The sequence below is a fragment of the Phoenix dactylifera genome, chromosome 3, assembly GCF_009389715.1.
Source record: "Phoenix dactylifera cultivar Barhee BC4 chromosome 3, palm_55x_up_171113_PBpolish2nd_filt_p, whole genome shotgun sequence".
NCBI lineage: Eukaryota > Viridiplantae > Streptophyta > Magnoliopsida > Arecales > Arecaceae > Phoenix > Phoenix dactylifera.
In genome coordinates this window covers 22191059-22217536 of record NC_052394.1, presented here as the reverse complement: position 1 = coordinate 22217536, position 26478 = coordinate 22191059, and the positions used below count along the sequence as shown (strand labels likewise).

General features: G+C 39.2%; 3 protein-coding genes across 14 annotated transcripts; 2 read left to right on the top strand and 1 right to left on the bottom strand.

Moving 5' to 3' along the window:
- Positions 1–9787, top strand: LOC103705931 (serine/threonine-protein kinase AFC1-like). Of its 8 annotated transcripts, none has more exons than XR_005511234.1 (14): positions 1–241; positions 841–1012; positions 1670–1696; positions 1977–2130; positions 2220–2268; positions 2380–2494; positions 2722–2798; positions 3007–3163; positions 3318–3382; positions 4831–4928; positions 5108–5213; positions 5355–5650; positions 5738–5869; positions 9313–9787. XR_005511234.1 is itself a non-coding variant. In XM_008789844.4 (12 exons), exons 1-12 carry the CDS (start codon positions 134–136, stop codon positions 5514–5516), a joined length of 1290 nt encoding a protein of 429 aa, XP_008788066.1. In that variant the 5' UTR covers positions 1–133; the 3' UTR covers positions 5517–5713. The 8 variants fall into 8 exon arrangements, 2 of the variants coding, with proteins under 2 accessions (XP_008788066.1, XP_038980945.1); XR_003385444.2 differs by lacking the exon at positions 9313–9787 and adding an exon at positions 8847–9070 and having other exon boundaries at positions 5355–5628; XR_003385443.2 differs by lacking the exon at positions 9313–9787 and adding an exon at positions 8847–9070.
- LOC103705933 (metal tolerance protein 5) lies at positions 5360–19391 on the top strand. Of its 4 annotated transcripts, XM_039125018.1 has the most exons (7): positions 5360–5628; positions 5738–5869; positions 15430–15539; positions 15671–15916; positions 17820–17900; positions 18347–18580; positions 18883–19383. In XM_039125018.1, exons 2-7 carry the CDS (start codon positions 5785–5787, stop codon positions 19231–19233), a joined length of 1107 nt encoding a protein of 368 aa, XP_038980946.1. In that variant the 5' UTR covers positions 5360–5628; positions 5738–5784; the 3' UTR covers positions 19234–19383. The 4 variants fall into 4 exon arrangements, with proteins under 4 accessions (XP_038980946.1, XP_008788067.1, XP_026660006.1 ...); XM_008789845.3 differs by lacking the exons at positions 5360–5628; positions 5738–5869 and adding an exon at positions 11631–12047 and having other exon boundaries at positions 18883–19391; XM_026804205.2 differs by lacking the exons at positions 5360–5628; positions 5738–5869 and adding an exon at positions 12115–12136 and having other exon boundaries at positions 18883–19391.
- Positions 19392–19827: 436 nt separating this feature from the next.
- Positions 19828–23457, bottom strand: LOC103705930 (B3 domain-containing protein Os06g0194400). 2 transcript variants are annotated; one of them, XM_008789842.4, is made up of 7 exons: positions 23226–23457; positions 23024–23125; positions 22270–22301; positions 22015–22177; positions 21669–21875; positions 21160–21236; positions 19828–20202 (listed from the first exon to the last, which is right to left on the bottom strand). In XM_008789842.4, exons 1-6 carry the CDS (start codon positions 23361–23363, stop codon positions 21198–21200), a joined length of 681 nt encoding a protein of 226 aa, XP_008788064.1. In that variant the 5' UTR covers positions 23364–23457; the 3' UTR covers positions 19828–20202; positions 21160–21197. The 2 variants fall into 2 exon arrangements, with proteins under 2 accessions (XP_008788064.1, XP_017697966.1); XM_017842477.2 differs by having other exon boundaries at positions 19882–20202; positions 21164–21236.
- Positions 23458–26478: the final 3021 nt, after the last annotated feature.

The window sequence follows — 26478 nt, the reverse complement described above, 5'->3', positions numbered from 1 at the left end:
GAGGATCGGGAACAGCAAGGAGGGTCACCTCTCTCTCTCTCTCTCGCCCCCCCTCCCGGGGGTATTTCTCTTAATCTCTCTCTATCTCTCTTCTTCGATCTGGCTTTGATGTTAGCCTAGGTTTAGATAGGCGATGGAGACCCAATGGATCGCAGAGTACCCGCATGTGCCCGTGGACAAGCGCCCCAGGAAGAGGCCCCGGCTCGCTTGGGACGTGCTCCCTCCTCTCCCTCCTCCCTGGGTACTTTCCCCTCGTTTCTGGCTAATTTTCCTTTTCGATCTGTCTCCTTTTATGCATGTCTATTCTTTCTTGAATCTGTTTGGTGATGATTCGTGTTTTCGAAGCGTAAATTATGATCCTAGATGCCTGGATCGTTTGGTTGATTCGCCTTTTGTCTTTTGGGATGATTTTAAAAAATAATTTGTTTATTTTTTGGAAATCTTAAGTTAGTGTTATGCGAAAGTTTCAGTTTTGCGTTCATCTTGGGTGGGCAATTGATTTCTCTGTTCTTCTTCGTTGGGAAAAATTCAATCTTTGTTGCTTTTTGTGATTCTTTGGAAGGGAATTTTCAGAGTGTGGGCGGTAGATCGTTGAAAGATTTTCCCCCCTTTGTGCTCATGGCTAAGTTTATTTGGGAACAATCTGTTTTTTTATTAATGAAACTTTTGCACAAATATGGAATTTTTTGGTGCAGTTCACTCTCTTTTTAATTTAAATGATATGGGTAATGCAATTTTATGTTTGGAGTAAATTCTTGATAAGAAGGAGAATTCAAATTTTTTGTTTGTTTAGCTTATGGAGAATCACATGGACGACAATTTGCTGTATTGCTTTTGTAGGTCACTCCAACACTATATTGTGGACAGGAAGTTGTGAATGGGGCTAGTATAAACCATTTGCTGCACTCATGTTACTTCACTGGAGTTCCTCGCCCTGCATCTCCTCCATGGAGAGCGGATGACAAGGATGGTCATTATGTTTTTGCAATTGGAGAGACTCTGACCCCGAGATGTAATTGTTCATTACCTCTTTTATCTGCTTGTTTGCTTCTGTGAATAGTTGCCTTAGAGTTCTGGTTATTGCATCTGCTTCTCCTCCCTGATTAGATTGGTGACAGTATCAAAAATAACCGCATTGCACTTTTTAGTTGTTGATTTTCCCCATCCTATTTCCTGCAAGCTTTGCCAGCAAGGGAATTGAGCGGCAGAATGACAAATTGCTGTTTGTTTTTACCCCCAAGCTACGTAGATCAATGATGTCGAATTTTGCTCTCACAAGATTCTCTTGCATTTCTTACAATTAGATTCTTTTCTTACATATTGTTTGTATTATAGTTTTGCTCATCATCACTTCATGTCTTCTTTTTTTCTCTCTTTTGGTAGGGTGGGCAAAAAACTGCAATTCTTATTAGATCGTGGGGGTTTCAATACATTATTTACTTTTTTTTGAGTGCTCTAAAATGCCGTCCAAGCAAAAATAAAAAGTGGCAGTTCTTACATGTCAATCTGGCTGGCTTATGCATATGTCCAACCATCATGTTTTTTTTGGCAGATTTCTTATAATTTGTTCTAGTATTCTTCTCTATGTTGTTTCCACGCTATCTTAACCAGTTTAACCTTTCCCATGCACTGATTCTGACATTTTTATTTTTGGGATTGACTTCTGCAGATAAGATACTCAGCAAAATGGGTGAAGGTGGGTTCTTTCTTCCATCCTTCCATGCCGTATTAGTATTTATGAATCTTGTTTTTCTCTCTGTTCCATTTCTTGGTTCTCACATGCTCCAGTGGTTTCAAATTATTGGACCAAGTTTGAACTTAGTACTAAGAGATGGAGCTTAAGCATATGTGAGAGGTTCTAGAGGATATGATTGATGGAGTTCCCAAAAGAAAAAAAGACCCCATATCTTATGATTTTCAAATATTTGATTTTAAAAATATATAGTGTTGCTGATTGATATGTTCATTTTGTGCAGGAACATTTGGACAAGTGTTGGAATGTTTGGACTTGGAAAAGACGGAAAGAGTGGCTATCAAAATTATTCGTTCACTTCAAAAATATCGAGAAGCTGCAATGATTGAAATTGATGTGCTTCAGAGACTTGCAAAAGCTGACATTAGTGGTACACGGTAGGACAGTCATTTTCCACTAAATTTGTCAATCCTGCAACACTTTAGGAGCTTAAGATGAATATGTATAAGTGGTTTTATTCCTGCAGTTATGTGCAAATACGGAATTGGTTTGACTATCGTAATCATATATGTATTGTAAGTACATATGTATTTATTATTGATTTATATGTGGTGGCTTTAGAATTTCTTATTTCTGTGACACTGGAGAGTTAAAACATGCAATTGTATTTTATTCGGTTATAACAGGTCTTTGAGAAGCTTGGACCAAGCTTGTATGATTTTCTCCGTAGGAACAGCTATCGGTCATTTCCCATTGACCTAGTCCGGGAGCTTGGCAGGCAACTTTTGGAGTCTGTAGCATGTACGTTGGTGACGCTCTCTCTATTTCTTCCTACTGCTTATAATGCTCGAGCACTTCATCTGAGAATAAATTTGGGGATTCTTCTTGCTCAATTATCTATTCATCACTCTGTTTGGAACAAAGAAGCACAAACTGTACTTGGGTTTTGAGAAGGCACATGCTAGTCAGAGCATAGCCTCATTGATTTCGCTTTCGGATGGTTCTTATTGCTTCTCTGCTTCTTTCAGTTATGCATGACTTACGGCTTATCCACACGGATCTGAAGCCTGAGAATATCCTTCTTGTGTCATCTGAGTGTATTAAGGTACCATTTTTTTTTTCTGTAGCTAAAATGTATTTTTCCCCTTGAGTTAATGCATGAAGTACTGTAAGAGACAATGTGATGCCTAACAGCATTTTTGCTACTCCTGGCATGCCTGCTCTGAGAATTTTAATCATGCAGTTGTTTGATACTGTATATGTGGATTTTGTTTCCAATCTATCTAATCTTTTTTGTTTTATTGTCCATGAAGTTTCTGACACGATCAGCTAAGGATGGCTCATTTTTTAAGAATCTGCCAAAGTCTAGCGCTATCAAGCTTATTGACTTTGGGAGCACAACATTTGAACATCAAGATCACAGCTATGTGGTGTCAACAAGGCATTATCGTGCTCCAGAAGTTATTCTTGGTATTTTTTATTATTGATCAATTTCAATTTGGTGGATTTTGTGCTCTTAGTTTTACCTTCAAAATGAGGAAATTATTATTAGTTTCTTGTTGTTGTTATTGTTATTGCATTATCATCAGCATTTAACAACTTTTCTTCAACTTCTTGTTTGAAGGACTTAGATGGAACTATCCTTGTGATTTATGGAGTGTGGGGTGCATTCTTGTTGAGCTTTGCTCGGTGAGTTTCTTTTATTTTCCTCCAACCAATTATTTATGCCAGTTATTTCCAATTTATTCTATCCTTAATGAGTTCTATTTTGTAACTTCTTGGTTGCTTTATTTTGATGATATACAGGGTAAAGTTGCAATGGCCTTTATAATCAGTAGTTTAATCATTGTTAAGCTTCATTGTGATCTGTACACTTCATTATGAATTTAGTAATTGCTTATTTGCAATATCTGGAGAATGTATTTTGCGCCTGCTAATATACCAGCTAGAGTTTCTCTAGCAAGCCAATGTTTTTTTGTTGCTGGATGGAAAATGAGGAAGTGGTTGTTTGAGGTGGATATGTTTAGATCAGTGGCCTAGATTGTGGTCTTATGAATGGTCCCTGAAGCATGATCTGCAAATGACTTAAAATCCCATACTTTCTTCTTCATAACATGCAATTTTGACTGACAAGTTCCTTTTACGTGCTAATGAAGTCATAAACAGAACTGGTGTGATGAAGAATTGCGCATGTTAAGGCTAAGTATTGTGTGTTTGTGTTCTTTCCCTTCGTCCTCTTTGGAGATATGCAAGCATAGCCCTATTCATGATTTAGTGAATGGGGAAACATTCTTCTGCCATTTTCTCCTCTAAATGGACCTGATACTTGTTATTATAACTTTACTCTTTTCAAAAGCCAATGGTTAGTGTGCAGCTCTGGATCCTCTAAGCTATAGTTTCCTGGATGCTTTGATGCAGTGCAGTGCTATCTGCATGAGCATGGACAATAGTGATTGAATTGGAGTATAACCATTTTTACATGCCCAAAGACAGTTTAAATGGTGATAGATGATCCTAGATATGTAAGAATTGCAGATGCGGTCATGCTGACATTATGTTCTCCTTGTGCTTCATCTAGTTAGGTGAACCAAAGTTACTAATTAACACTTGTACAAGCATATAGAACATAACAAGTATAGCATGGTAGACTATTTGATTTCTCCTTATGGTATGTCAAGTCCAAGAAGATAATCTGTTTTGAATTTTAATAGTCATAAGCATCAGGTACTAGGTTGCCGTGAAAGTACCGCTGTGTCCGAACATGATGCTTGGTATATCGAGTGGAAGGGTGAAAAGTCTGACATATATTATATTTAGAAAAGGTATTCTGATATTTGCTTGTTATTCCCACTTCTTACTGTTGTGAGGTGTAAAAAGCTTAAATTGATTTTTCACTTGCATTTGTATAAATTTTATTATCATCAGGATAATTTTGAGATGAAGTTTCTTGGCCTCAAAATCAAATTCTAGAATTGTCTTTCATACTAAGTTACCGAACCTTGTTTCTGTCTATATTGTGTACGTCATGCAGTGTGTAGAAATGGATGAAGATATGCATTGGGTGGATGGTACAGGGTTAAGGTTTGTTTAAGCAATTCTAATTATGTTTGCTTACTTTTCTCTTTTACTAAAAACAGGGAGAGGCACTCTTTCAAACCCATGAGAACTTGGAGCATCTGGCTATGATGGAGAGGGTGTTAGGCCCACTGCCACCGCACATGGCCACTAGAGCTGAGTAAGAGCAAATTTGTTTTGTACCTCATCTGATGCATTTATATTGTGCTGCTTTATTACATGTTCAGATGAAAATGTTACATGATTGGTGAATAAGGATCCATAAATCTGAGACTAAATGGTCACGAAAATGCTTGGTTGTTTTGAGATTTAGCTTTGTTCTTTTGCATTTTCTCACAGCCGCCGTGCTGAGAAGTATTTCCGGCGAGGACTGCGGTTGGATTGGCCTGAAGGGGCAACTTCAAGTGAAAGCGTGAGAGCAGTTTATAAGTTGCGTCGCCTTGAGGTAATAAGCTGCTATTTTTGTTTCTGAAGTGGGAACAGAGTTTCTTTTCACCCTTGCCTGCACAGTACCTTTACTGTTTAGTATTTAATTAAGTACTTGATTATCTCCTGGTGGTCGACATGTAATCGAGTCCTGTTGCAGAACCTGGTAACGCAGCATGTTGATCATTCTGCTGGGGATTTGATTGATCTTCTGCAAGGGCTGCTCCGCTATGATCCGACTGAGCGTCTGAAAGCACGAGAGGCCCTTAGACACCCGTTCTTTATGAGAGATCGTGGAAGATACAGTTATTCTTTTATGTAAGGGCGGTTTCTCTTGGTTTGTTGATTGAACCTGTGAGAGCTGTGAGAAGATGAGGTTATGCTATACAAATGGGTATTTGGACATGCTGGCTTACTGCATAATGAACTGTAAGGTTGCTGCTGTACAGAGAAACAGTTATGTAACATTGAATTTTATTACTGGAGCAATGTAATTTCGGTTCTGCTGTTTTTCTATTATCATGGTCTTCTGTTAATGTGCAGGCAGTAAAACTACGTTCAGTTCACTCAAAAATTAGGCAAGCTGACCGATGCCGGGACAGATTTTCGCAAAAGCTTCAAGTGGACATGTAGCAATTCTTTTGGATGAAGGTGGTGGTAGGGACTCAATAGAAGGTATGCATGGAAAAATCTGTTCTGGTGGCTTTTACATGGAGTGCCTTAAATTCAGTAATATGATGGTCGTTTTAATTCCGAACTTTGTCTTGGCCAGTTGTGGATTTAAGCTAGATAGTGGTACTGTTTTTCAACTAAATAAATTTGCGATCACAAGTTCTTATTTTAGATGAGAAGATATTATGATTGTTGCATATGGCAGCTGAAGGATATCCTGCGATCAATAGATTGTTCTGCAACATCTTTATTGCCCATGTATGGACTCTGTTTGGAGTCTGAAAATAATTTAGGTGCTGACTTGTGGAGTTTTGGTGTAAAATTTTGGTTGCAAATTATGTATTGAAGAATCTGGAAGAGGTTCAGTTGCAACTTGTGAGGCATGTAGGGTTGGAGTGCTCCCCATGCTGCATTCGCCTCGGATGGCCAAATCACCTCTAGTGGCTCTGAGCCAACTCAGTTCTTTATTCGAGTCTTAATGTGAGACTCAGACTCAACCCAATAGAAGATCGGGTCAGGTCTAGGGCTAAAATTTCTGACCCAACGGGTTATTTGGGTCGGTTCCATATATAATTCAGTCCCAACCAAAAAAAATTCTGATCTGGGTTGGGTTTGGATTGGGTCAAAAATCTGCACTTGTCATTGCCCGTACTTGGTTTCTTTTGCAATGTGTGAAAACTATAGAAAGCAAGTTATGCAGGACTATATAAGTGGAAGTGCCTAAGCATAAAGGATTGATGTCATTACAAACTAATCTAACAATGGTAGGCTCAACCTTGTTAGCTAGAAGAAATATTTTTTGTTCATGTATGCGATACTTTTTTTTTTAGTAGAAAAGAATAGCATTTTTGCTAATCTTTTTTACTCGGTAGCGATATCCTCCGAATTTGTTAGAATGCATTTAATATTATTTTTTCTAAACATAATACTAGAAAAGCATACATGGGCTAAGATGAGAAATATAGTTTTGATAACGACATATGACTAAGTTCAACAGCCGTAAAAGACCCATCATGAACCTATTGTCTTCCACATGGCAAAATTTTACTCTATTTTGCTTTCATTAGTCTGAACTTCTTTCTTAGGAGAACAACTTTTTCATTTAATGTAACCGACCTAAGTCTTAATTTAATATTTATATCATTCAACATTATACAAAAGATAATCTCTTCCATTCCTCTCGTCCTCAAACATAAGAAGAGATTAGAGGAATAGAGAGTTAGAGCCCTTAAGCATCCCTGCAGGCCCTAACAGTGTTTCCGGTTTGGGGTGGGTCGGAGGGTGGGAAATTTAAAATTGCCTCAAAAATCAAACGGGTCGGATCGGATTGGGTCATAATTTAGTAAATCTAGGCCCGACCTAAAAAATAGAATGAGTTTAATTTTAGAATCCGATCTGGCCCTACGGTTCCTTTAAAATCAGTTGGATCGGATCTAAACGGGTTGGGTTGAGTTGGGTCAGATCACGGGTCAACCCAATCTATTTGCAGTCTTAGATTCAGCGGTTCATTTAGCTTAGAGGTGGAAATCGATTTGGGTTGGACATAAACGGGTTGGGTTAGATGCAGGTCGGATCAGAAAATCATAAATCTGAATCCGACCTGTTTATTAAACATGTCAGAAATTACAATCTAAACCTGTCATGTTTAATAAACCGGTAATCCGACCCGTTTAACCTGTTTAATAAACAGGTAATCTGTTTGTCCGACCCGACCTGTTTAATCTGTTTAGCCCTACCAATCCTGACCCGACCTGTTTAACCTGTTTGCCCAATCCGATCCGACTTGTTTAATCTGTTTCCATGCCTCCATCTTCCTCCTCTTAGTGAGTCCAAAGTTGAACACCTTCTCGAACGCGAAGAAAATGACAAGAGAGAGGGAGAGGGGCCGAGACAGGCATAAAGGAATACACCAAACGCCATCAAAGAACTTGTCCCACACTGACGCGCGAGAGAGAGAAAGACGAAAGCGGAGCCACCCACCCACCTCCGGCATCAATCGTTCGATCCGCGTCGTCGTTGCGCTACATCTCTGGCAGTGGCGGTGATGAGAGAGGAGAAGAAGATGATGGAGGGCGCCTTAGAGGAGCTCGAGTGATGGATCCACTACCTTAGCTCCCTCATCCAGCGCACCAAGCTCAAGCCCGACGGCGAGCCGGAGAAGCACCAACACCAGGAGCTGGCGAAGCCTGATAAGGAGAAGCATCGCCACCACGACCATCAGCAGCAGGAGAAGGAAGGAGATGAGGTTGTTGATGGTGGGGAGGATGATCCACAAGAGCAGCAACATAACGTGCAAGGGCAGCGGACATGCTGCTGGAGCTCCAGAAGCGGGCGTTCCGGTGCGCCCGCGAGACGCTCGCTGCCATGCCCAAGATCGACAACAAGCGGCTCGCGCTTGCCTTATTCTCCCTCTGTTTTAGATTTGTTGTTCTCCAACCCAAACCATATATTAAACGGGTTAAACGGGTTGGACATCTAAAATATGTATCCGACCCAATTAATAAACAGGTTAAACAGATCAAGCTGTTTACGATCCGAACCTGTTTAGGTCAAATCTAAACATGTTTATGGCGGGTCGAACACGGATCGGGCTGGTGGGAAGGGTCATAATTTGCCACCTTTAATTTAGCTGTCCTTACATAAGCATGCTACTGATCCGTGCAATAGCCTTTTGCATGTTGTCAAATGCTGATAGATGAGTCTGGAGCAAAAAGCCTTTTTTTGAGTATTTTTCTAATATATCTGCTATACTTCTTGTTTATTATTTAGGTTTCCCTACTTCAAACATTTAAATATGTTTGTTCTTTAGCCAAGCAAGATCTAGCTTAGAGGGCTGTCGTATAATGGCCGGATATGGTCTGGCAAATAAATTCTAATTTTATGACCAAAAATATAGGAAAGATTTAATTAAATTTCTCTTGACATAGAAATATAAAGAAGTGAAAATTTGAGCTTTCACCTTTATGTTTTCCACTCTCAGTTTTCTGGAGCTAATGCATCAGCAATTCAAGTTGCAACCATAGTGGGAGACCTTCAGTGATTCGAGTTGGATTGAATCTGAGAGTTGTATGTATGTCATGCATCCTTGAAATTAAACTGACTACTCGTTTTGTTATACTTCAAGCGGTAGCTTGATTCATGACTGAATTTTTTATTGTTAATATTACTAAAGGAACAATTGTTTTCAATCAAAAAAAAAAAAAACAATTGTTTTCAATCCCCGATCATCAATGAAGCCCCTTTACCACGTAAGATGGCATTAAAAACAAAGGTTGCACTTGTTCTGCATCTAAGTTGGACATGCTTTATTCTTTTCTGCTAGTCCGAATGTTGGAGATAGTCTTTCATTTAAGAATATAGGCGAAAATAATCGTTCAAGCAGAACTTTCACACTCAAATGTAACATCTCAAGTTGGCAATCTCAAAGTAAACTTCGACGGCAGCAGGTCAGTGGACAGCATGACTGGAGGGGTTGGATTTGTGATCAGGAACCACGGTGGTAGGATGCTTGCTGCAGGAAGGCGGCGGATACTAGGGCTTACAGTAGTTGGGGCAGAGTTGTAGGCTGCTTGGGAGGGGTTATCCTATGCCAGGCAGATGCTTGGTGTCGAGCGAGTGTACCTTGAGGGGGACTCAGTGATGGTGATCGACTGGATCTGGGGGGCGGACAGGTATGGTGATGGTTATCCCCTTATCCGGGAGACACGCAGGATGGTTCAGTTGATGGACGGTTTTCTGGCAGCTCACGTGTTTAGGGAGGCGAACAGGGTCGCAGACTGGGTCGCCTTCTTTGTTGCCCCCAGTACTTCGGGGATGTTTTGTGGACGTCTGCATCAGACGCTCCTTCTGCTTTTTTGTCATTACTTTCCCATGATTTGGCTGGTTGTACTCATGTTAGACTTATATAAATGAGTAGCCGTTTTTACCCAAAAAAAAAAGAAAAAAAAGAAAAAAAAAAAAAAAGAAAAGAAGAGAGAGTAGCTGAAATCTCTTAAATTGAAACTGATGCATGGAGTGTAATCCAATGTTCCGTCTAGCCACTCTGTTTTCTTATGTTTTATGGGGAGTTGTTGGATTCGGTCATACACACTCGTGATGCAACACTGTTTTCTGATGTTTTCCTCCACTTATTATGATAGAGTTCCAGACGCGACAAACTCTCAGACGTGAGAGATGATTGGTATTCACTTATTCAAAACAAACCATTTTCCGTAGCGCACCTCTTTTTAGTTAAGTGCTCGGATAAACGTGGAGGAAGCTTTTTTCTGACAAGACAAATGTTGGACTCTTAAGGCACCAGATGCGCAAAATCCGACGTTCTCCCTCGTGTTCCTTGCGAACCCTACAGAGACCCACCGAATCGGTGTGTCGATTGTGCGTGGATCTGAAGGCTGGGTGTTTATCCTAAATGGCCCTCCTTCTATGGAACGTTGCTCGTGTCTAAGTTCCAATCAAGGACTGCTGAATAGATGGGGGCTTCTGGGTGGTTTTCAAGTGCCTGAAGGCACTCCGGATTTGGAGGCTTCCGAATACACCTATGGTGGCCTATTTATCTGCATCACAGATTGAGATATCCCTTGCCTACTCGAAGGGGTTCATGAGCGGACATCACTTTATCCCTAATGCATTCAAGCCGCATATATACATATTATATTTAATTAGGTAGGAACGCCTGGATCTTTGAGCACACCAGTCAGTCTTGAAACTTATCTAGAAGGAGGCCCTCTATCATATTGCTGAGATTATGCACCTACCTTTTATAAAAGATCCGTTGATAGTGAGGGACACTTGACACCTCCTCAATTGTGACCTGAGTCATAGGGTTGTCGTTTATGTCGTGGAAGCACTTTAGTAGAGTTTTTTTTTTCTTTGTAATATTTTATTTTTTTAATTTTGTTGGATATACTCATGCTAATTTTTTTAAATTTTATTTAAAAAATCCGGTGTCTACCTACTAGATACTGTGAGTTTTTTTTTTTTTTTTTGTTGACGGGGAGGTTTCGTCAGTATTAAAAGAATAACATGCAATGATAGGGCTTTTTCGTATACTCCCCCCCTCTCTCTCTCTTTCTCTCTCGTCATCAGGTTATTTTTGAGAGGCCTGCGATAGTCTTGCAGGAGGTGAATCAGGCTGCTGACTGGGTCACCTTCTTTGTTGCATACCACTCTAAAATTTTTTTTTGGACATAATAGTCTTTTGCTTCTTTTATTTTGTATTGTTTGTTTGATGCTGATGTAGCTGGCTGTGTTATAGTGTGAGTAGCTATTTTTAGAGAAAAAAAAGAAAAGGAAAAAGAAAAAAAAGAGGAAGCCTGCGGCAGTCTCCAATCATAAAAGGATAGAGCGGATAAAAATCTGTCCTTACTGGCCAGACCTTCTTTCCCTTCTGAAGGCGACCAAAGGCGTGGTCCGATTCACAGCCAGTTATAAACCGACAACCCGAGCGGGGCCCACACTAACCCAACTCTTTTCCCGACCCCCTAATCCGCAACGTACAAATACGCACGCAACGATACCAGGATTTCAAAATACCGGTGAGAAAATAACCCCCAAGTACACACCCAATTCTTCGGCGAATGACGTGTCGTTCCCGGGACAGATCAGGAAACGTGGCATGGACCTCTGTTTTGCTCGGACCAACGAGGTGCGGTTGGGGAGGCAGCGGATCGGGCCGACACCTTTCTCCCCCTGTGGCTAGTGGTGGGCCCGGCGAGGCTTGACGCTTGAGCGATTTCCCAAGAAGTGGGCCCCCATGGATCCTTTCCTTCGCTCCATACCTTGCACCATGCCATCCAGCCCTTGGGTGGGAGACGCAATCCGCATCCACGCCCCCCGCACCACATGATACACCGGATTATTTGTGGATCCTGAAATCCCATTCACCAGCGCCACCTACCTCGCTTTTGTTATAGAGCGCCGCCGGAGGAGAGACTGAGGAGCCCATTTCAACCCGTCGCCAATCTCCTGGGATTCGAGCTTGGTTCGAGGGGTGTGGAAGAAGGCCGAATGTTGGAGCCTGCGAGCTCCGACGGGGATGCCGAGGGAGCGGAACTCCTCTTGCCGGAGTCCCGCGAGCGGGAGCTCCTCTTGCCGGAGTCCCTTGAGCGGGAGCGATCGTGGCGGCTCAACTTCGAGGGCTTACGGAGGTCGGAGCTCCAAGAGAAGCCCCCCCGCGGCTTAGGTTCAATTCGCTCTTCGATTATTTAACATTTTAATTCTCGAGTCGAGTCTTTCTTGGGTGACGTGCGGGGATTGACGTGGTTTTGTGGGGTAATTCCGTTTCTTTTGCCTGAAGAGCCGATCTAACTGTTTCTATTCTAATTTCTTTGTTGTCATACCTTATTTTATATGTATTTTTAGCGATTGTTTTGTTGGATCGACTAAATGCTTGATGTTGATAATTACTTCCATGGGAAATTTATCTTTTTTCATGGGAACCAGAAAAACTTCCATGGGTTTCTTCTAAAGAATATTCTCGTCTTTTCTTCCTGATGCGATGACTCGTTCTTGACTTCTTATTTGCACAGGAAGGATACTTATCGATTCATGATGCAAAATTGATAGAAAGCAATACAAAAAAAAACTCTACGTTTCCTATTTGTAACAAAATCATCTGCTATAATACTATCTCTTGAAAAGCTCTTGTTGGATTAGGCCTATCAAACGCCTGTTGTAACAGAGGAAAACTTTAATGTTTAATAATCTGCGGGAAACCCCCTTTGCAAATGATATCACCGGTGAGTTCAGGACTCCAGTTGTAGCTTAGCTTTTTCAACATGCCTTAAGATGTGTTTCCCTGATTAATTGTTGGATAACCTGTGTTCTTTAACGGAACAGCCAGTACAGGCGACCTAAGATTCATCTTTTTTTCGAGCTCTCTAAGCAGCATTTAGTGCCTCCTTAATTGCTTTCAGCACATAGATGAACCATAAGTGTTTTTATGGTTTCTTTGAATGGTTGGTTTGTACAGAGTCAAAGAAAGTCCATAAGAACACATTTTCTTTGATTTCATCAAAGAATTCTGTTTCTTAATGCCATTTCAATCCACAGAAACTCCTTTTTCTGCTCTCCACATAAAAGTTTTCATGAAATGATAGTTGTCGGTGCTGCCTTATCACCCACCAACTCTAGTATATATCCATCTATATGGTTCTTTTGTTCATTAGCATCAGGGGCGGCCCAATGCATTTAGGGGCCTAAGGCGAACTCACCAAGAAAGACTTTTTTTTCAAAAAAAAAAAAAAAAATTTTTTTTAAAAAGTGCAAAATTTTAAGGAAGTATTTCAATGACTCTATAACATCTACTCATTGTCATAGAGCTAGCTAAAATGGTTCATAGATGAAAGAATAATTTTCTCAATTTATCTTTTTTGTACATTTAATATGTACTTTCTCAAGGTTGTAGATTTGTTGCATGTCTATCCATGGCATGATATGTAATACTTAACGCCTAGTAGTCAGCCCTTCACGTATGTGTCAAATCTAAGTTAAACCTTACTTTATCGACCAAAAGAATACATAATCATATTTCTTGCAAGTTTCCAAGCATACGGCAATTTTGCATCAGTAACAACCACAGCCACCTTGATATTCCCAATTAATTCTTATGGCACCAATGAAAACTATCAAAGGTAAAAGCTAAGCACCTAAATCCCATAAAATATTTCACAACTATCCCATTTATCCCTATTCCCCTTCTCTACATGTATATCCTACTGCAAATATCAACTGTACCATGTAAGCACCAATGCATGTCAGAAAATTTAAAGAATTAATATGAAGCATATGTTCCATTTATCTTACTTGATGCCACCTTGGCACAGACTGTCAAAATAGTCGTCTACCCCTCAAAGCTGATGGCACCAAATGGAGTATCTAATAAAAAAACAAGAATTCTTCAACTCTGGTATTTGTAATCAGCTTCATCAAAACACTCATACGGATTCTTTTCATACACATATAATTCTTTCCTATTTATTTTTACATTTCCTACCATTATAGTGTATTTTTTTCCTCAATTTGCACTCACGTCTTTCAGTCAGCCTACCTCCTTATATTTTAGTTTAAGAACACACCAGTTGAACCTTTAACCTTAAGGCTGAGCTGCAACCGACTTAATTTAATTCAACAGCCCGAGAATTCTACATATGAGTGGCACTGAAGCGCCAAAAACCTAAGACTTCTCTTTGGAATAAAAGCAAACATATCATGTACAATACAAGTCCAGATAACTAAAAATTAGAATACTCAAACCCCAAAACTAAAAAATGTACACTATCTCAGCACAGCACATTTGTTAAAAAGAAAAAAGAACAAAAAAAGAAATTTTGAGAGAAAACGAGCGCACCAAACAGTCCAAACCTGTTGTGGATGACGTAGTGCACGACCTCCTTCCTCTTCTGCAGCTCCCCCTCAGCCCTCAGGGCACCTCACAAACTTCGTATGGGGTCCAACGGCATCATGCAACCTCTGTTTTGCTTTCAAGAAGCACAGTGTTTCTTTCTTTCTTTCTTTCTCCTTTTGCTCTGCTCGCTGGCTTTAGTGGGGAGAGTTTGGAATGGGTTCTGCTCACACGGAAGTAGCCTTTCTTGGCTGCAGGCGGAGGGGGGAGGGGCCCGCGGTCGGCGGTACTCCTTGTAAGTTGTAACCCCTGCAGCCGGCTGGAGATGACCTCGCCCGCTCGCCGGCGCCCTTGTTGGTCACGACGAAGGCGAAGACGGTGAAGCATAACTGCAGAAGAGGATGACGATGAGGAGCAGAGGAAGAAGATGCATAAGAGCTGAAGAGTAGGTTTATAGCCAGAGAAGAACTGAGGTAGAGGCGTAGAGCCAGAGCCCAGGGGAGCCAAGCTGCCAGAGGCGTAGCGTAGGTTTATAGCTTTTCGCCGTGGGCGATGGGATTGGGACGGGTGGACGGTGACTTCAGACACCCTCATCTTCCCACGTCTTGTCGAGGTAGCCATTGCTCTGGCTCTGCGACTACGATTCACTGTAGATACGGAGTCTGGGCGGGGGCCTTCCTTTAGGCGGTCGCCTAAGGCTTGGGTCGGCCCTGATTAGCATACCTTTGAACAAATGAGATTCTTTACATCAACATATATGTATACATTTTGATAACAAAATACCTCCATTGTGTGTGCTATGCATGTCTGGATATATATTGATGGGCCTTTCAGTTGGGGAACTTGACTGGGGAATGGTTGTTTCATCTGCATGAAGAAATGCTGATGATTGCATTTATGTTTTTTGTGCATACCATTTTTTGATGGTGCTCATCCATCTTCTTCTATTTCTAGAAGCAGCTTTTATGAAACTATCCAAAGCGAGAATCAATTTTGTTGGATCCGTGGATCTTTAGCATTCATTGGCTGAAAAACCTTGTGATCTTTGAAAATTTGACACCAGTTTTCACCATTTGATTTTGTTCAGATTGTGTTTCATTAACAGTTGGCTTGCGATTTAATCTCCACAGTTTGAAATTTCCCTTAATACATGACACTAACTGGAATAAGTGAGAACATTGATTTGACATTTTATAAGTAAAAACTTGCTCGATGTGTATAGGTACTGGAGATGTTGTGGCAGAATATTATCAGCAGCAGGTAGAAATGCTGGAGGGATTTAATGAAATGGATGCCTTGACTGATCGTGGTTTTCTTCCTGGAATGTCAAAGGTTGGACTTATATACCTATTATAGTCCTTTTTTGTAGGGAAAAGAAGAAACCTCTTGGAAAGCTGGGCTGAAGAAATTTTTTCTGGTTTCCAATAGTGGGTCATGGACTGACACAATTGTATTACATATAGGAAGAACGTGAAAAGGTTGCCAAAAGTGAGAGAACAGCCATTCGTATATCAAATATTGCAAACATGGTTCTCTTCGCTGCAAAAGTTTATGCTTCAATAAGGAGTGGTTCTCTAGCAATCATTGCATCTACATTGGATTCACTGCTTGATCTGTTATCTGGTTTTATTCTATGGTTTACTGCTTTCTCTATGCAAACTCCAAATCCTTACCAATACCCTATTGGGAAAAGGCGCATGCAGCCACTGGTTAGTTTTTTTCCTTTGTTATTCTACAAGTCAAATTGATGATGCCCAATTACTTTACTTGGTTCTTCTGACTCTTGTAAATAAATTATGGCTATTAATATCTAATTCTTGTTGCATGTTATTATGTATCAAAATATATTAGCTTTTAATTTTTGCCATTCTTATTACAAGAATTTAGAATTGCTATCTCCATAGCAAGTTCATTCGGTTATTACTTACCAAAATAAAGGCATCTTTGCTTATAAAACTGGTACTTACTGTTAGTTCTGTAAATTTTGTACATATTTTAGACTTATGAATTCTCTTGCTTATTTGCTAGACGATTGACTTGGATGTGAAGTGCTCCAAGTTTATTTTGCTCAAACTTCAGAGATGTTTTATTTAAATGCAAGATATGGCTGTCAGTTTTCTTGTTGGATGTCCTTATAGCTGAAAGAATCAAAGTAAATAGTGTTGTCTTTCTCCTTTCCATCTTAAGTGAGGCAGGACCAGTGATTTCTATAAATCTTGACAAAGTTTGAGGAGAACAGAGAAGATATAAGCAAAATGAGGGAAAAAAAAAGAAATGTTATAAAGGTATAGGTTTAACATTGTTATTACTAAACCATTTTGCATTGCTACCAAAATATTTATCAGAAGGCAGTGGGAGAAAACTTCAGGTGCAAGGATTTCAGATGACGAGTCCTCTTGAGTTCCAAAAAAGCTCAGGATTTGTTGCTAATTATCGTATTCCAAAAACTGATAGGGAAATACAAGAGCAAAGACTAACTAAGGTCATCCTCGACTAGATCCATTATTATCCATTGATGTATCATTCATGATGTTTTTCTTGATTTTGTTATTCGCCAATGGTGTAATGTCACTTGAGAGTAAAATGGGCAAATTATAGTCATCGTTAAGTGCCATGTCAAGTAAAGAATTAGAGTAATCACGTTAAAATGGGGTATTCAGGTTGTAAATGTTAGGAGTATTGAAGAGTATATATTTATTCTATTTGTTTCTGTAAAAAAAAAAATTACCTGAAAGTTTTGTAACTACACTGAATCACTCTAGTATTAACATTATATGACCCCTTCACTGAGAATAAAATGCTACAACTAGGGCTGTAACTGAGCCGAGCTTGATCAAGCTCGAGTCCAGTCAAGCTTGCTTTGAACTTAAGCTTGAATTCCAAGAACAATCTTTATTTATTTACCATTATTTCAAGCTTAATTCCAGATCAAGCTGAACATGAGCCTACTTGTTCAGCTTGATAATCCTATAACGCAACTCCAGATTAAATCAAGCTTGGTTCAAGTTCAAATGAAAGCATGATTCTTGATTTCAAGCTTTGGTTCAAAGTTTCGTTCGGGTCTAAATTAACATTTAGTTGATCCCCAAAATACATACACACACATACGTATATATACCAATTAAAACTTTAATCCAATGATCCATTGTATATGAAAAAAAAGGTATATATAATTTAAATATATTCGAGCCTGATCGAGCTGAGCTCGATCAAGCTGGGTCAAATTTTGGCTCGGCTTGCAATTAATTTCGAGCTTGTTTTGCTGATTCAAACTTGGTTTGTTTAGCTTTATATTGAGCTTGATTCCAGTTTTTCTCGAACCAAGCTCAAGCTGCTCAATTTGTTTGACACCCCTAACTACAACCTGGTATTCTTCTTTTTTGTGGGATTTAAAATGAAAAAGTTCATGCGCCAAGCTGATGAAACAGAATTAAGGAGTGAAGCTAAGGCTTCATTGACTAAAGTATAACCCTGATCATCTTCCCTATAGCACATGACAGGTTTATTTGTTGGAGCTTATGCTTAGTCATATGAGCATTTTAACTTCTCAATTATTCATTTCTTCTGTGTCCTATATACTTCCTAAATACTCAAAGCAAATATCATGTGCAGGGAATTCTCGTGTTTGCATCTGTTATGGCAACATTAGGTCTCCAGATTATTTTAGAGTCAGTGCGCTCGTTGATATCTGATGTAAGTAGATATCTTTTCTCGACTCCTTTACGAGCATATTCTTCACTGTTTCTTTGTGTTTATTCCTTCCAGCAATTTAGTGACATTTAGTGGTAGTCTATGTTCCATGTTTGTTCACCTATTAATTTGGCATTTATTCTTGGATGGTCATTATCTTCCCCCCTCCCTCTCTTGCAAAGATGGTTAGTAGGCCATTCACAAACAGTATAAGTTGAGATTGACCAGGAATGCTGAAGCTAGCGGACCATTTATTGGTACCAATTTATTATGATAGTCTAGCTCCCAACAAAATATAATCTCAAACCATTCTTTTGTCTTAAGTAATGGTGCATTAGCAATTTAGTATCACTTTCCTACAGCAAAGTTGCTGATTGAATATTCAAGGCTACTTTTTCTGGCATCAAAGTTCCATGTTTCTTGACATAAATATGATTGCACAAATGCAGGAGGATGAATTCAGCTTGACCAAGGAGCAAGAAGCATGGGTGGTAGGCATCATGCTAGCAGTGACACTTGTGAAGCTTGTTCTGGCTGTCTACTGCCGTTCATTCACTAATGAAATTGTCAAAGCTTATGCACAAGACCACATCTTTGATGTCATCACCAATGTCATTGGCCTCGTGGCTGCACTCCTTGCCAACTATGTAAAAGACTGGATTGACCCTGTTGGAGCTATTATCGTAAGTATATTAACCATCATATCTTTTCTGCAGGCGTACTTCAGAACTGGCTCGGGCGTACAACCTGCATGTCATGAGTTCTTTGATGATTAGTCATTCAAATTGCATCATTTTTCTTTACCATCATAACCATTACAACATGCAGGCCATGTGTTTGCAAGATGGTTGAAGGGCATGATTAGTCTGTTAAACAAAGGGATTAATTTGCAGAAGTTAATTTCCATCAAAATACCTTCATTTGTTAATATGTCCTTTTGTTATCAGTATTGCCTCTAATTCTCACACAATGCCTATGACTGCAGTTGGCACTCTACACCATCAGAACATGGTCAATGACCGTGCTGGAAAATGTGAACTCCTTGGTAGGCCGATCGGCAGCACCGGAATATTTACAAAAGCTGACATACCTCTGCTGGAACCACCACAAGGCCATCAGACACATCGACACTGTGAGGGCTTACACATTTGGTTCCCACTACTTTGTGGAGGTGGACATTGTATTGCCATCAGATATGCCCCTGAGAGAAGCACATGACATTGGGGAGGCCTTGCAAGAGAAACTCGAGCGATTGCCTGAGATAGAGCGTGCATTTGTCCACCTTGACTATGAGTTCACCCATCGCCCTGAGCATGCCCGAGCCCATGATTTATAGCCTACTGAAGTTGTTTATCTTATGAAACCGATCATGGAAAAATGTTTGACTGTGAAAGGATTCATCTTTAATAGCTTTTATATACCCCAATCACCAGGGTTCAATCTGAAACTTTGTTGAAATGGAAGTATTCTGAGCGCGTTTCATCTAGACATGCTGAAAATTATATAACTGCTGGTTTACAGTTCTGCCTGGTGACAGTTATCTATGCACAATTAAAAGGAGAGAAAAATGGAATAAAAGATGTTAGGGAAGGGTCCTGAATATGGAACGTAAACTTTCTTGGTAAATTCATTGGTGGAGTGGATAAGTTAAGAGATCATGATGTCGTGATTCTACTACAATCTTTCATGATGCAAAAATACTTATCAGACATAAACATCTAAGATCTATTCAGTGTATACTCTTAGTCTGCTTGTTTTTCTTAACTCTCAAGATGAAATTGCATGATAACTTGCATCGAGTCAACTTGTCTCAGAAAAGGTAAAAAAAAAATAAGGAAATACGACCCTACGTGGTTAAGTAATAGAATATAACAATTGGACAAAATAACCAGAACTGAGCCAAGAAAATATCCTCTCGGATAAATATAGCTGAGAAACTCGGTCTATCCTTTACTTCTGCGATAAGAGAAACTTGGTCTTGGTCTATCAGAACAACAAGGGTCCACTTAATGAAGCTAAACGTAATTTAAACGACATACCTACTCATTAGACATGATTACACAAAAGATCGTAATACATCTAATGACTTTAGATCTCTCGATACAGGAGAAAGTTTTAGAAGCTCCCAGCATCACTGGAAAGGAAGTTACATGAGCAAGCAACAGACTTCCCCGGTTCCCCCAAAAGAAAAGTAAAAAAAAACATGAGCAAGCAATGGCCGTCTTGCAGTAACGATTCAATGTGCTTGCTGGATGGAAACCATGAACTGCTTTCGTGTTACCACCATCTTGGTATCATCTTTTGCCTACATTGCCATATAACATGTGCTCACTATATGAGTATCATATTATGTCCAACGAAACGTTCAGGTTAAATGACTACGAAATGTAGAATGACACCCAAAAAAAAGAAAAGAAATTATATTGGAAAAAAAATCAGTGTATCTTGTTTATAAATATTGAAAATAACCCAAGTTGTAAGGAAAAAAAAAAGAAACCTGCAATAGAGACAAATCTGATACCAGGCATGACAGAAAATGACAGACACACCTAGGAATGTCTTCTTACAGGAATTACAAAGTGTTTGCTCTTGATCCAAAGGCAATAATCCAGTATATGGTAGTAACATAATAAGCACCAAAATGCAGCATAGATTAACAAATAGCATAAGCACAAATAAAGTCTCGTGCTCTTCATTTTCTTCAGAATTAATATTCTCATTACACTGTGAGATGATTATATACATATATACTTCATGTAACTATAATGATTGAAACTTTAAATGGTAAAACCTTGTGGATAGTTCTACTACAATCCTTTTGTGGTAGATGTAGAAACCAAAATTAGGAATTGTTATGAATCAGATTAAACTGATTGGGGAGTTCATCAAACATCCATTTGTACTAGTAAATTGTCATGACGATAGCTTAGTCAAAGAGTAATAGTCCAGGAGTTCCACTTCATTGATAATTTTATATCACAAAACAAGTGAAAAGGTGCAGGAATTATGCCAGTTTCAAGTGAAGGCAAAAGCTTCTTTTTGAGGAGAATTTGCAAGCAAAAACTCAATGTCAATTGGATTATCATTTCACTTATGCCTCCTGCTATACATAGTGGTTTCATGTCAAACAATTTTTTGATACTTGCAGTACATAAACATCAAGAAGTGCTGCAATGAGAAGATGTAAATGTCACTTTTACTGAAGTATAATTCAACAGAATTACACCCTACAAGATTGAGGATTAGGGTAGGAATGAATTACGCGCCATTATCTCTAGGCATGAATGAAACTTGTCGGCATCAAATCTGATTGTAGCCACTTGCTCTGATTATGTAAACCTGTACAGTACATTAGAAAAGAAAATCAAAACAAAGGAAAATCAAACAATGGAATCAGTTTCTATAAGTTAATGCAAAAAACACAGCCTTCCTTTTCTTATGGTAAAAAAATTGATGAAGTTTTGGCATAAACTTCACAAAAATAAGCAGACAAGTGGATGGAGAGGTGTGAAGCAGCATTAAAATGTATGCATATATAATACATACATATATTATATATGTATGTATGGATGTAATATATATATATATGTGTGTGTGTGTGTGTGTGTGTGTGTGTGGTTATATGGTATGTATGTATATATATAGTTCATAGATCAGGTAAAGAAATTGTGCTGATAGATTGAGTAGACAACAGACATTTCTATAATTCATAATAGTTAAAAATATGAATCAGTATTTGATCATTTGTTCATATATTAACCAATCAATCACCTTGAATGTTGTAGGCTTGACCAACTGGAAAACAAGTGCATCACCATCAACTAACTCATGATAAATTGAAAAACCCCTCCACCCACCACTCAATCCATTCTTGGGGGCAAGGTAAAGAGATTTGAATTCATCGCCATTTTCATCAACCAGAGTCATCATTGTATCTTTTCTTGGCAAATGCTTGGTACAGAAATGCCTAGGAAGACCCTGTTAGCAACATTGATAATATATTAATAAATTCAATATGAGCTCCCAATGCTTACATTTTTACATAACCGTATGAAATGTAGAAGGAAAGAAAAATAATGTGTCTATATTGCCTCATATCATCGTTAATCATATTTACCAGCCAAAATCCCCCGGTAACATGGGATTGGAGCATAGGCTTGACAAAGGTAGGAAATTTTGGATCAAGTTGTGATTCAACTTCTTCTGCTTTTGTCTGAGCGTACAACCTTGCTTCATCTGAGGCGTACACTCGATCTGCTAAATGTCTACTCTTGAAACTTCTAAAAGCCACAATAATAATAATTAGAAAAAAAGTTTGATATTCGAATGTCATTATGAAAGATTAGAGTTAAGAGAGAAACATATTCCAGACCTTCTAGGCCTCTCCGCGATATCTGAAGCAACCTATTGAAGCACCAAATGTTTCAAAAGGAATCAGTATTCATACTGAAAGGCCTACAGGTTACTTTCTAATGGACTAAAAATTAATGCAAGCGATCTCAGTAAATATGCATACCAAAACCTTTCGCAAAGGATGGAGCACTACAACTGGAAAGGGTGTCAGGCTCATAAACCAGAACATTTAAAACCTAACAGGACTAAGATTATCGCACTAAGAAGTGGTAGAAACAATATAATCATGAGAAAAGAAAACAGTGCACACATTCCTTTATGGTTTACGGGCTGATCAACTTTACGCTGACTCACTCAGCACTTAGCCATCATAGCTTAATATCTGTAATTAGTTCGGTCACCAAAACCCAACCTCGAAAGCGTGAATGTTTGACGTATTAAACCTCGTAATAATTCAATTTATTCAAGTCCCTATACATCGACTTTATTATTCATTTAGGGTGCAAACCACTAACAATAGAAGAAGAACTAAAGGCAATAGAAGCAATGTACAAAAATAGGCCACAGAAACAAGAAATATTCTCCCTTTCATCATGGAAAAATTCCAAATCAAGAGAGAACAGAAGTTTTCTATTGTGTCATGCCGAAAACCCAAAAAGCATCATCACTATCAAAAAAACAACAACAAGAAGAAGAAAACCAGGAAAAGTTCAAAAAAAGTGATCGCTTTAAAAAAAAAATGCTGAATCCAAGATACAAGGTAGGCAATATACTTCCCGATAGCGCGGCTGCTGTGGAAGGTTGGCAAGACGATCCGATCTCCTTAAAACCACCAAGCCCCCTTCTTGCGGGACCTTTCGCTTTGTCTGCTTAGCCTGATCAAACACATGGGAGGCCAAAACAAAGGGCAATAAGACATGAATGAAACAAATAGTTGAAGGAGGAGCAAAGGAGGAAGAAAGAAATGGTTGAAACCGGGGGGGTCTTGGGGCTGGTGGACTCTCGCAGGACCGAAGAGAGATGGCTGAGGTTGAGCTCGTCCAGCTTCCTCTTGTTCTCCTCCAGCTTCTTCTGGCGCAGCTCCTCATAGGATAAGGCCTTGCGCGCCCCCATCTCACAGAGAGATAGAGAAAGAGAGAGGAGAGAGAGACAGAGAGGAGTATCTTAAACCGAGGGGAGAGAGGAGGAAGACATGGAGAAATGGGGGCTGTTCTCAATGGCCCTGGTGACCGTTTAAACCCCAGGGTTTTAAAAGGACCAAGGTTTAGGTCCTTGTCCCAGTGGAACCTTTCACTCCGCCAAGTGAGCAGGCGCAGTACACGAATGACTTTCAGATTCGTGAAACGTGTATTATGTTCCACTTGCGAAGCAGATGGACCACGTTGAATTCTGGAGCGCAGCATGGAGTTTCTGGCCTGACGGCAAATTCAAATTCAAATTAAAACGAGGAATGGGTCTTGCGTTAGTAATATATATATATATTATTTTTGGAAAGGAGTTGTGTCATAAAAGATTTCTCACCATTTAAAGCATGGCGACTTGAAAGATTTAATGATCTAATTGTCCTCCTCAATAAAAGGTTGCCCAATACAAAGCCTCCCCTTTCATAATCCCAGTCTATATATGATAATTTATAGACTTAATTGTGAGTAAAATTATGGATACCATTCGCTATTGATGATTTACCGTGCATAAAAGAAAAATGATTTAGTACCTGATAAGATATGCGAGGCCTAAAATGTTGCTAGGCAAATGAATGCATTGGCTCATATAAATGATGTCTCAGGCACCCGCTCGCACAATGTAGGACAAATAAGTTGGTCTGCATTGGTTAGATCGTCCATGACATACGTATTTAGGAGTCGGATTCGAATGCCACCAGTTGATTGATCTAATGTGAGCTTAAGTTGGGCTTATATGCTATATTTTTAGAATTTTAGATGTCTAAATCATAATCTACATGCTGACATGCATGTGTCTACATGTATATATCTTACAATGGCATCCAATAAATTTTTTTATAGTATTATTTTAATTATTAAATTATATATTTTATATTAATTTATTATTGAGCTAATATTTTTATGTTAGAATCAAGCTCTTGATAAACATGACATTCGGCCGAAAGATCCAATGTGTTCTCCCATCAAAATGATATCGTTAATGCCTCCAAATTTCAAAAAAACAAACATCTTCAAAAATGTAAATTTTACTTTTAGATGATAACAAGTCGTCAACAAAGTATAAAACATTTTATTATATCAAAATGTTACTTAAGGGTCATAGGTTGTGCTTCTAGAGGGTGTAGACCGTACTTTTGGATCTACCTTTTGGATGTCAACCAAGTAAGATCAAGTAAATGTGGAAGAGAGGACGTTATTTTTAGGCCATGTTAAATTTCTACATAATAATAAAAGATACCATTCATTAGCACTACCTCTTGGAAGAGATGCACTTTTCACTTCAGTCAACTGGAATACCATATTTATCTATATTGTTTACGATAATGAAACATGGCTCGTTCTAACTAAGCTCTACTATCTACATACACATCTATATATGAATAAAGTAACATAATCATTTGTTTGATGACTAAGATTTTACACATACTGAATCACAAATCATTAAAAACCTAAAGAACCCAATTATTGCTAAGATGTGTCAACAGAATAATGAAAGAGCAATAATTTGGAGTCCCATTAAATCCGCCAACTTAAAGAGGGTTTCTTGCGAGTGGGCTGCATCACAATGTCGCCCTCCATACGTGTCATCGAGCTTGATCTGCACCCTACATACAAAATGCTGTCCACAAATGGTCTAACGCAACTAGTGGCATTTAGTAAGTATGCAATTTGGGTTGGTTTAACGAACCGACGTGCCCAACTTGCCTATTAGATAAGATTGGGTTAAAGTTTTATAATGTGTGTGTAATTCTTTGTATCTCTGACCGTGTGTGTAATTCTTATTTATGTTACGTAGGGCTACATGATTTTTTAGCTTTGTAAGGGTTCATTTAAAATTTTGTTGACCGTATTTACTGCCGTCGTGTGTGAGCCGCTGATGTACCAAAAAAAAAAAGATTTGAGACCTCAAACCAACAAATGCATTCCAAATCTTTTTTTTTTCAGCCTAAGCTAGCTCGATTTACGTAATCCGGCTCAACCTAATCCAGGTATAACTCAAGTAGGGAATGATTTGGTAAAAAAACTCTTAACCAGAGACCTCATTAGGTTGGGTTAGGGTTTACCGTGACCCAAATCCTTGACCTAATTTGTCAAAGTTGCAACCGCAACATCAAGATGACAAGGAGACAATGAAATATGCACAGCCTTGGCGGCCCTACATGAAAAACTTCCGACCCATCATCATTTTTTTGTGCTTTTACTTGCATCACTTGTATATGCACGTGCCAATGCGAAATGCAACCCTAATATCAAAGCCGAGGATCATCTCCGCCTAATCTTTTTTTTTTTTTTTTTTCAAACATTGTCATATAATTGGCTAGAAAAAAAATTGAAGTGAATATTTGATGTTATCCCTTCTCGAGTACGGCATATGCCACGCACCCCCAAAGAAATTTTGATAGTTTTGAATAGGTGGGAAGTGGACAAAATGATTTTATCATAAATCAACCTAGCCGGTTATGCACAGTCCACGAACATCCTTTTCTTACAGTCCCTGAACCTAGGCAAGATTAGATGAGAAACCTAATCAAATTTAAGAACCAATAGGCACACTCAATCGATGCTATGAACACTGCACTAAGACAGTCCACGCGCATCCTTTTCCAAGAGCCCCACCAGCGCTCGCCGGAGATGGAGAAGACGTGTGGTCTTACATTTCCACTCGTGCCATCGGGACCCGGCCCCGCACCCGACTTGGAGTTCGCGACATGCAACGAAATATTTTACGTATACTTATAACACCTGTCGTCAACTGGGCTGATGTAAAATAGATTTATGATTTAAATAATTAATATATAATTAAATTGAATGCCCTTTCAGCGCAGAGAGGGCCTTTTTTGGCGATTGCGATGGCTTGTGATCGGGATCGCAGGCTATCACGTGATGCATGGACGGCAGTGATTTGAGAGCGGCCCCATTTAGTTAAAAAATAAGCACATAGCCATGGAGGACCGTAATTGCAAAAGAATTCAACTCAACCAAGGAGCAAGCAGACAAAATCGCCAGCTATTTATTTTCCGCCACGAGTAAATGAAACTAGCCGG

Bases quoted from the DNA above. Each gene is read 5' to 3' on its own strand.
- LOC103705931 (XM_008789844.4), top strand. From the start codon at position 134: ATGGAGACCCAATGGATCGCAGAGTACCCGCATGTGCCCGTGGACAAG. The intron at 2,131-2,219 runs GTAGGACAGTCA...TTATTCCTGCAG, and splicing joins GCTGACATTAGTGGTACACG to TTATGTGCAAATACGGAATT. The intron at 2,799-3,006 runs GTACCATTTTTT...TTGTCCATGAAG, and splicing joins TGTCATCTGAGTGTATTAAG to TTTCTGACACGATCAGCTAA.
- LOC103705933 (XM_008789845.3), top strand. From the start codon at position 11,873: ATGTTGGAGCCTGCGAGCTCCGACGGGGATGCCGAGGGAGCGGAACTC. The intron at 12,048-15,429 runs GTTCAATTCGCT...CGATGTGTATAG, and splicing joins GAAGCCCCCCCGCGGCTTAG to GTACTGGAGATGTTGTGGCA. The intron at 17,901-18,346 runs GTAAGTAGATAT...GCACAAATGCAG, and splicing joins TGCGCTCGTTGATATCTGAT to GAGGATGAATTCAGCTTGAC.
- LOC103705930 (XM_008789842.4), bottom strand. From the start codon at position 23,363: ATGGGGGCGCGCAAGGCCTTATCCTATGAGGAGCTGCGCCAGAAGAAG. The intron at 22,302-23,023 runs GTATATTGCCTA...GTGCTTCAATAG, and splicing joins AGCAGCCGCGCTATCGGGAA to GTTGCTTCAGATATCGCGGA. The intron at 22,178-22,269 runs GTCTGGAATATG...TGTGGCTTTTAG, and splicing joins ATCGCGGAGAGGCCTAGAAG to AAGTTTCAAGAGTAGACATT.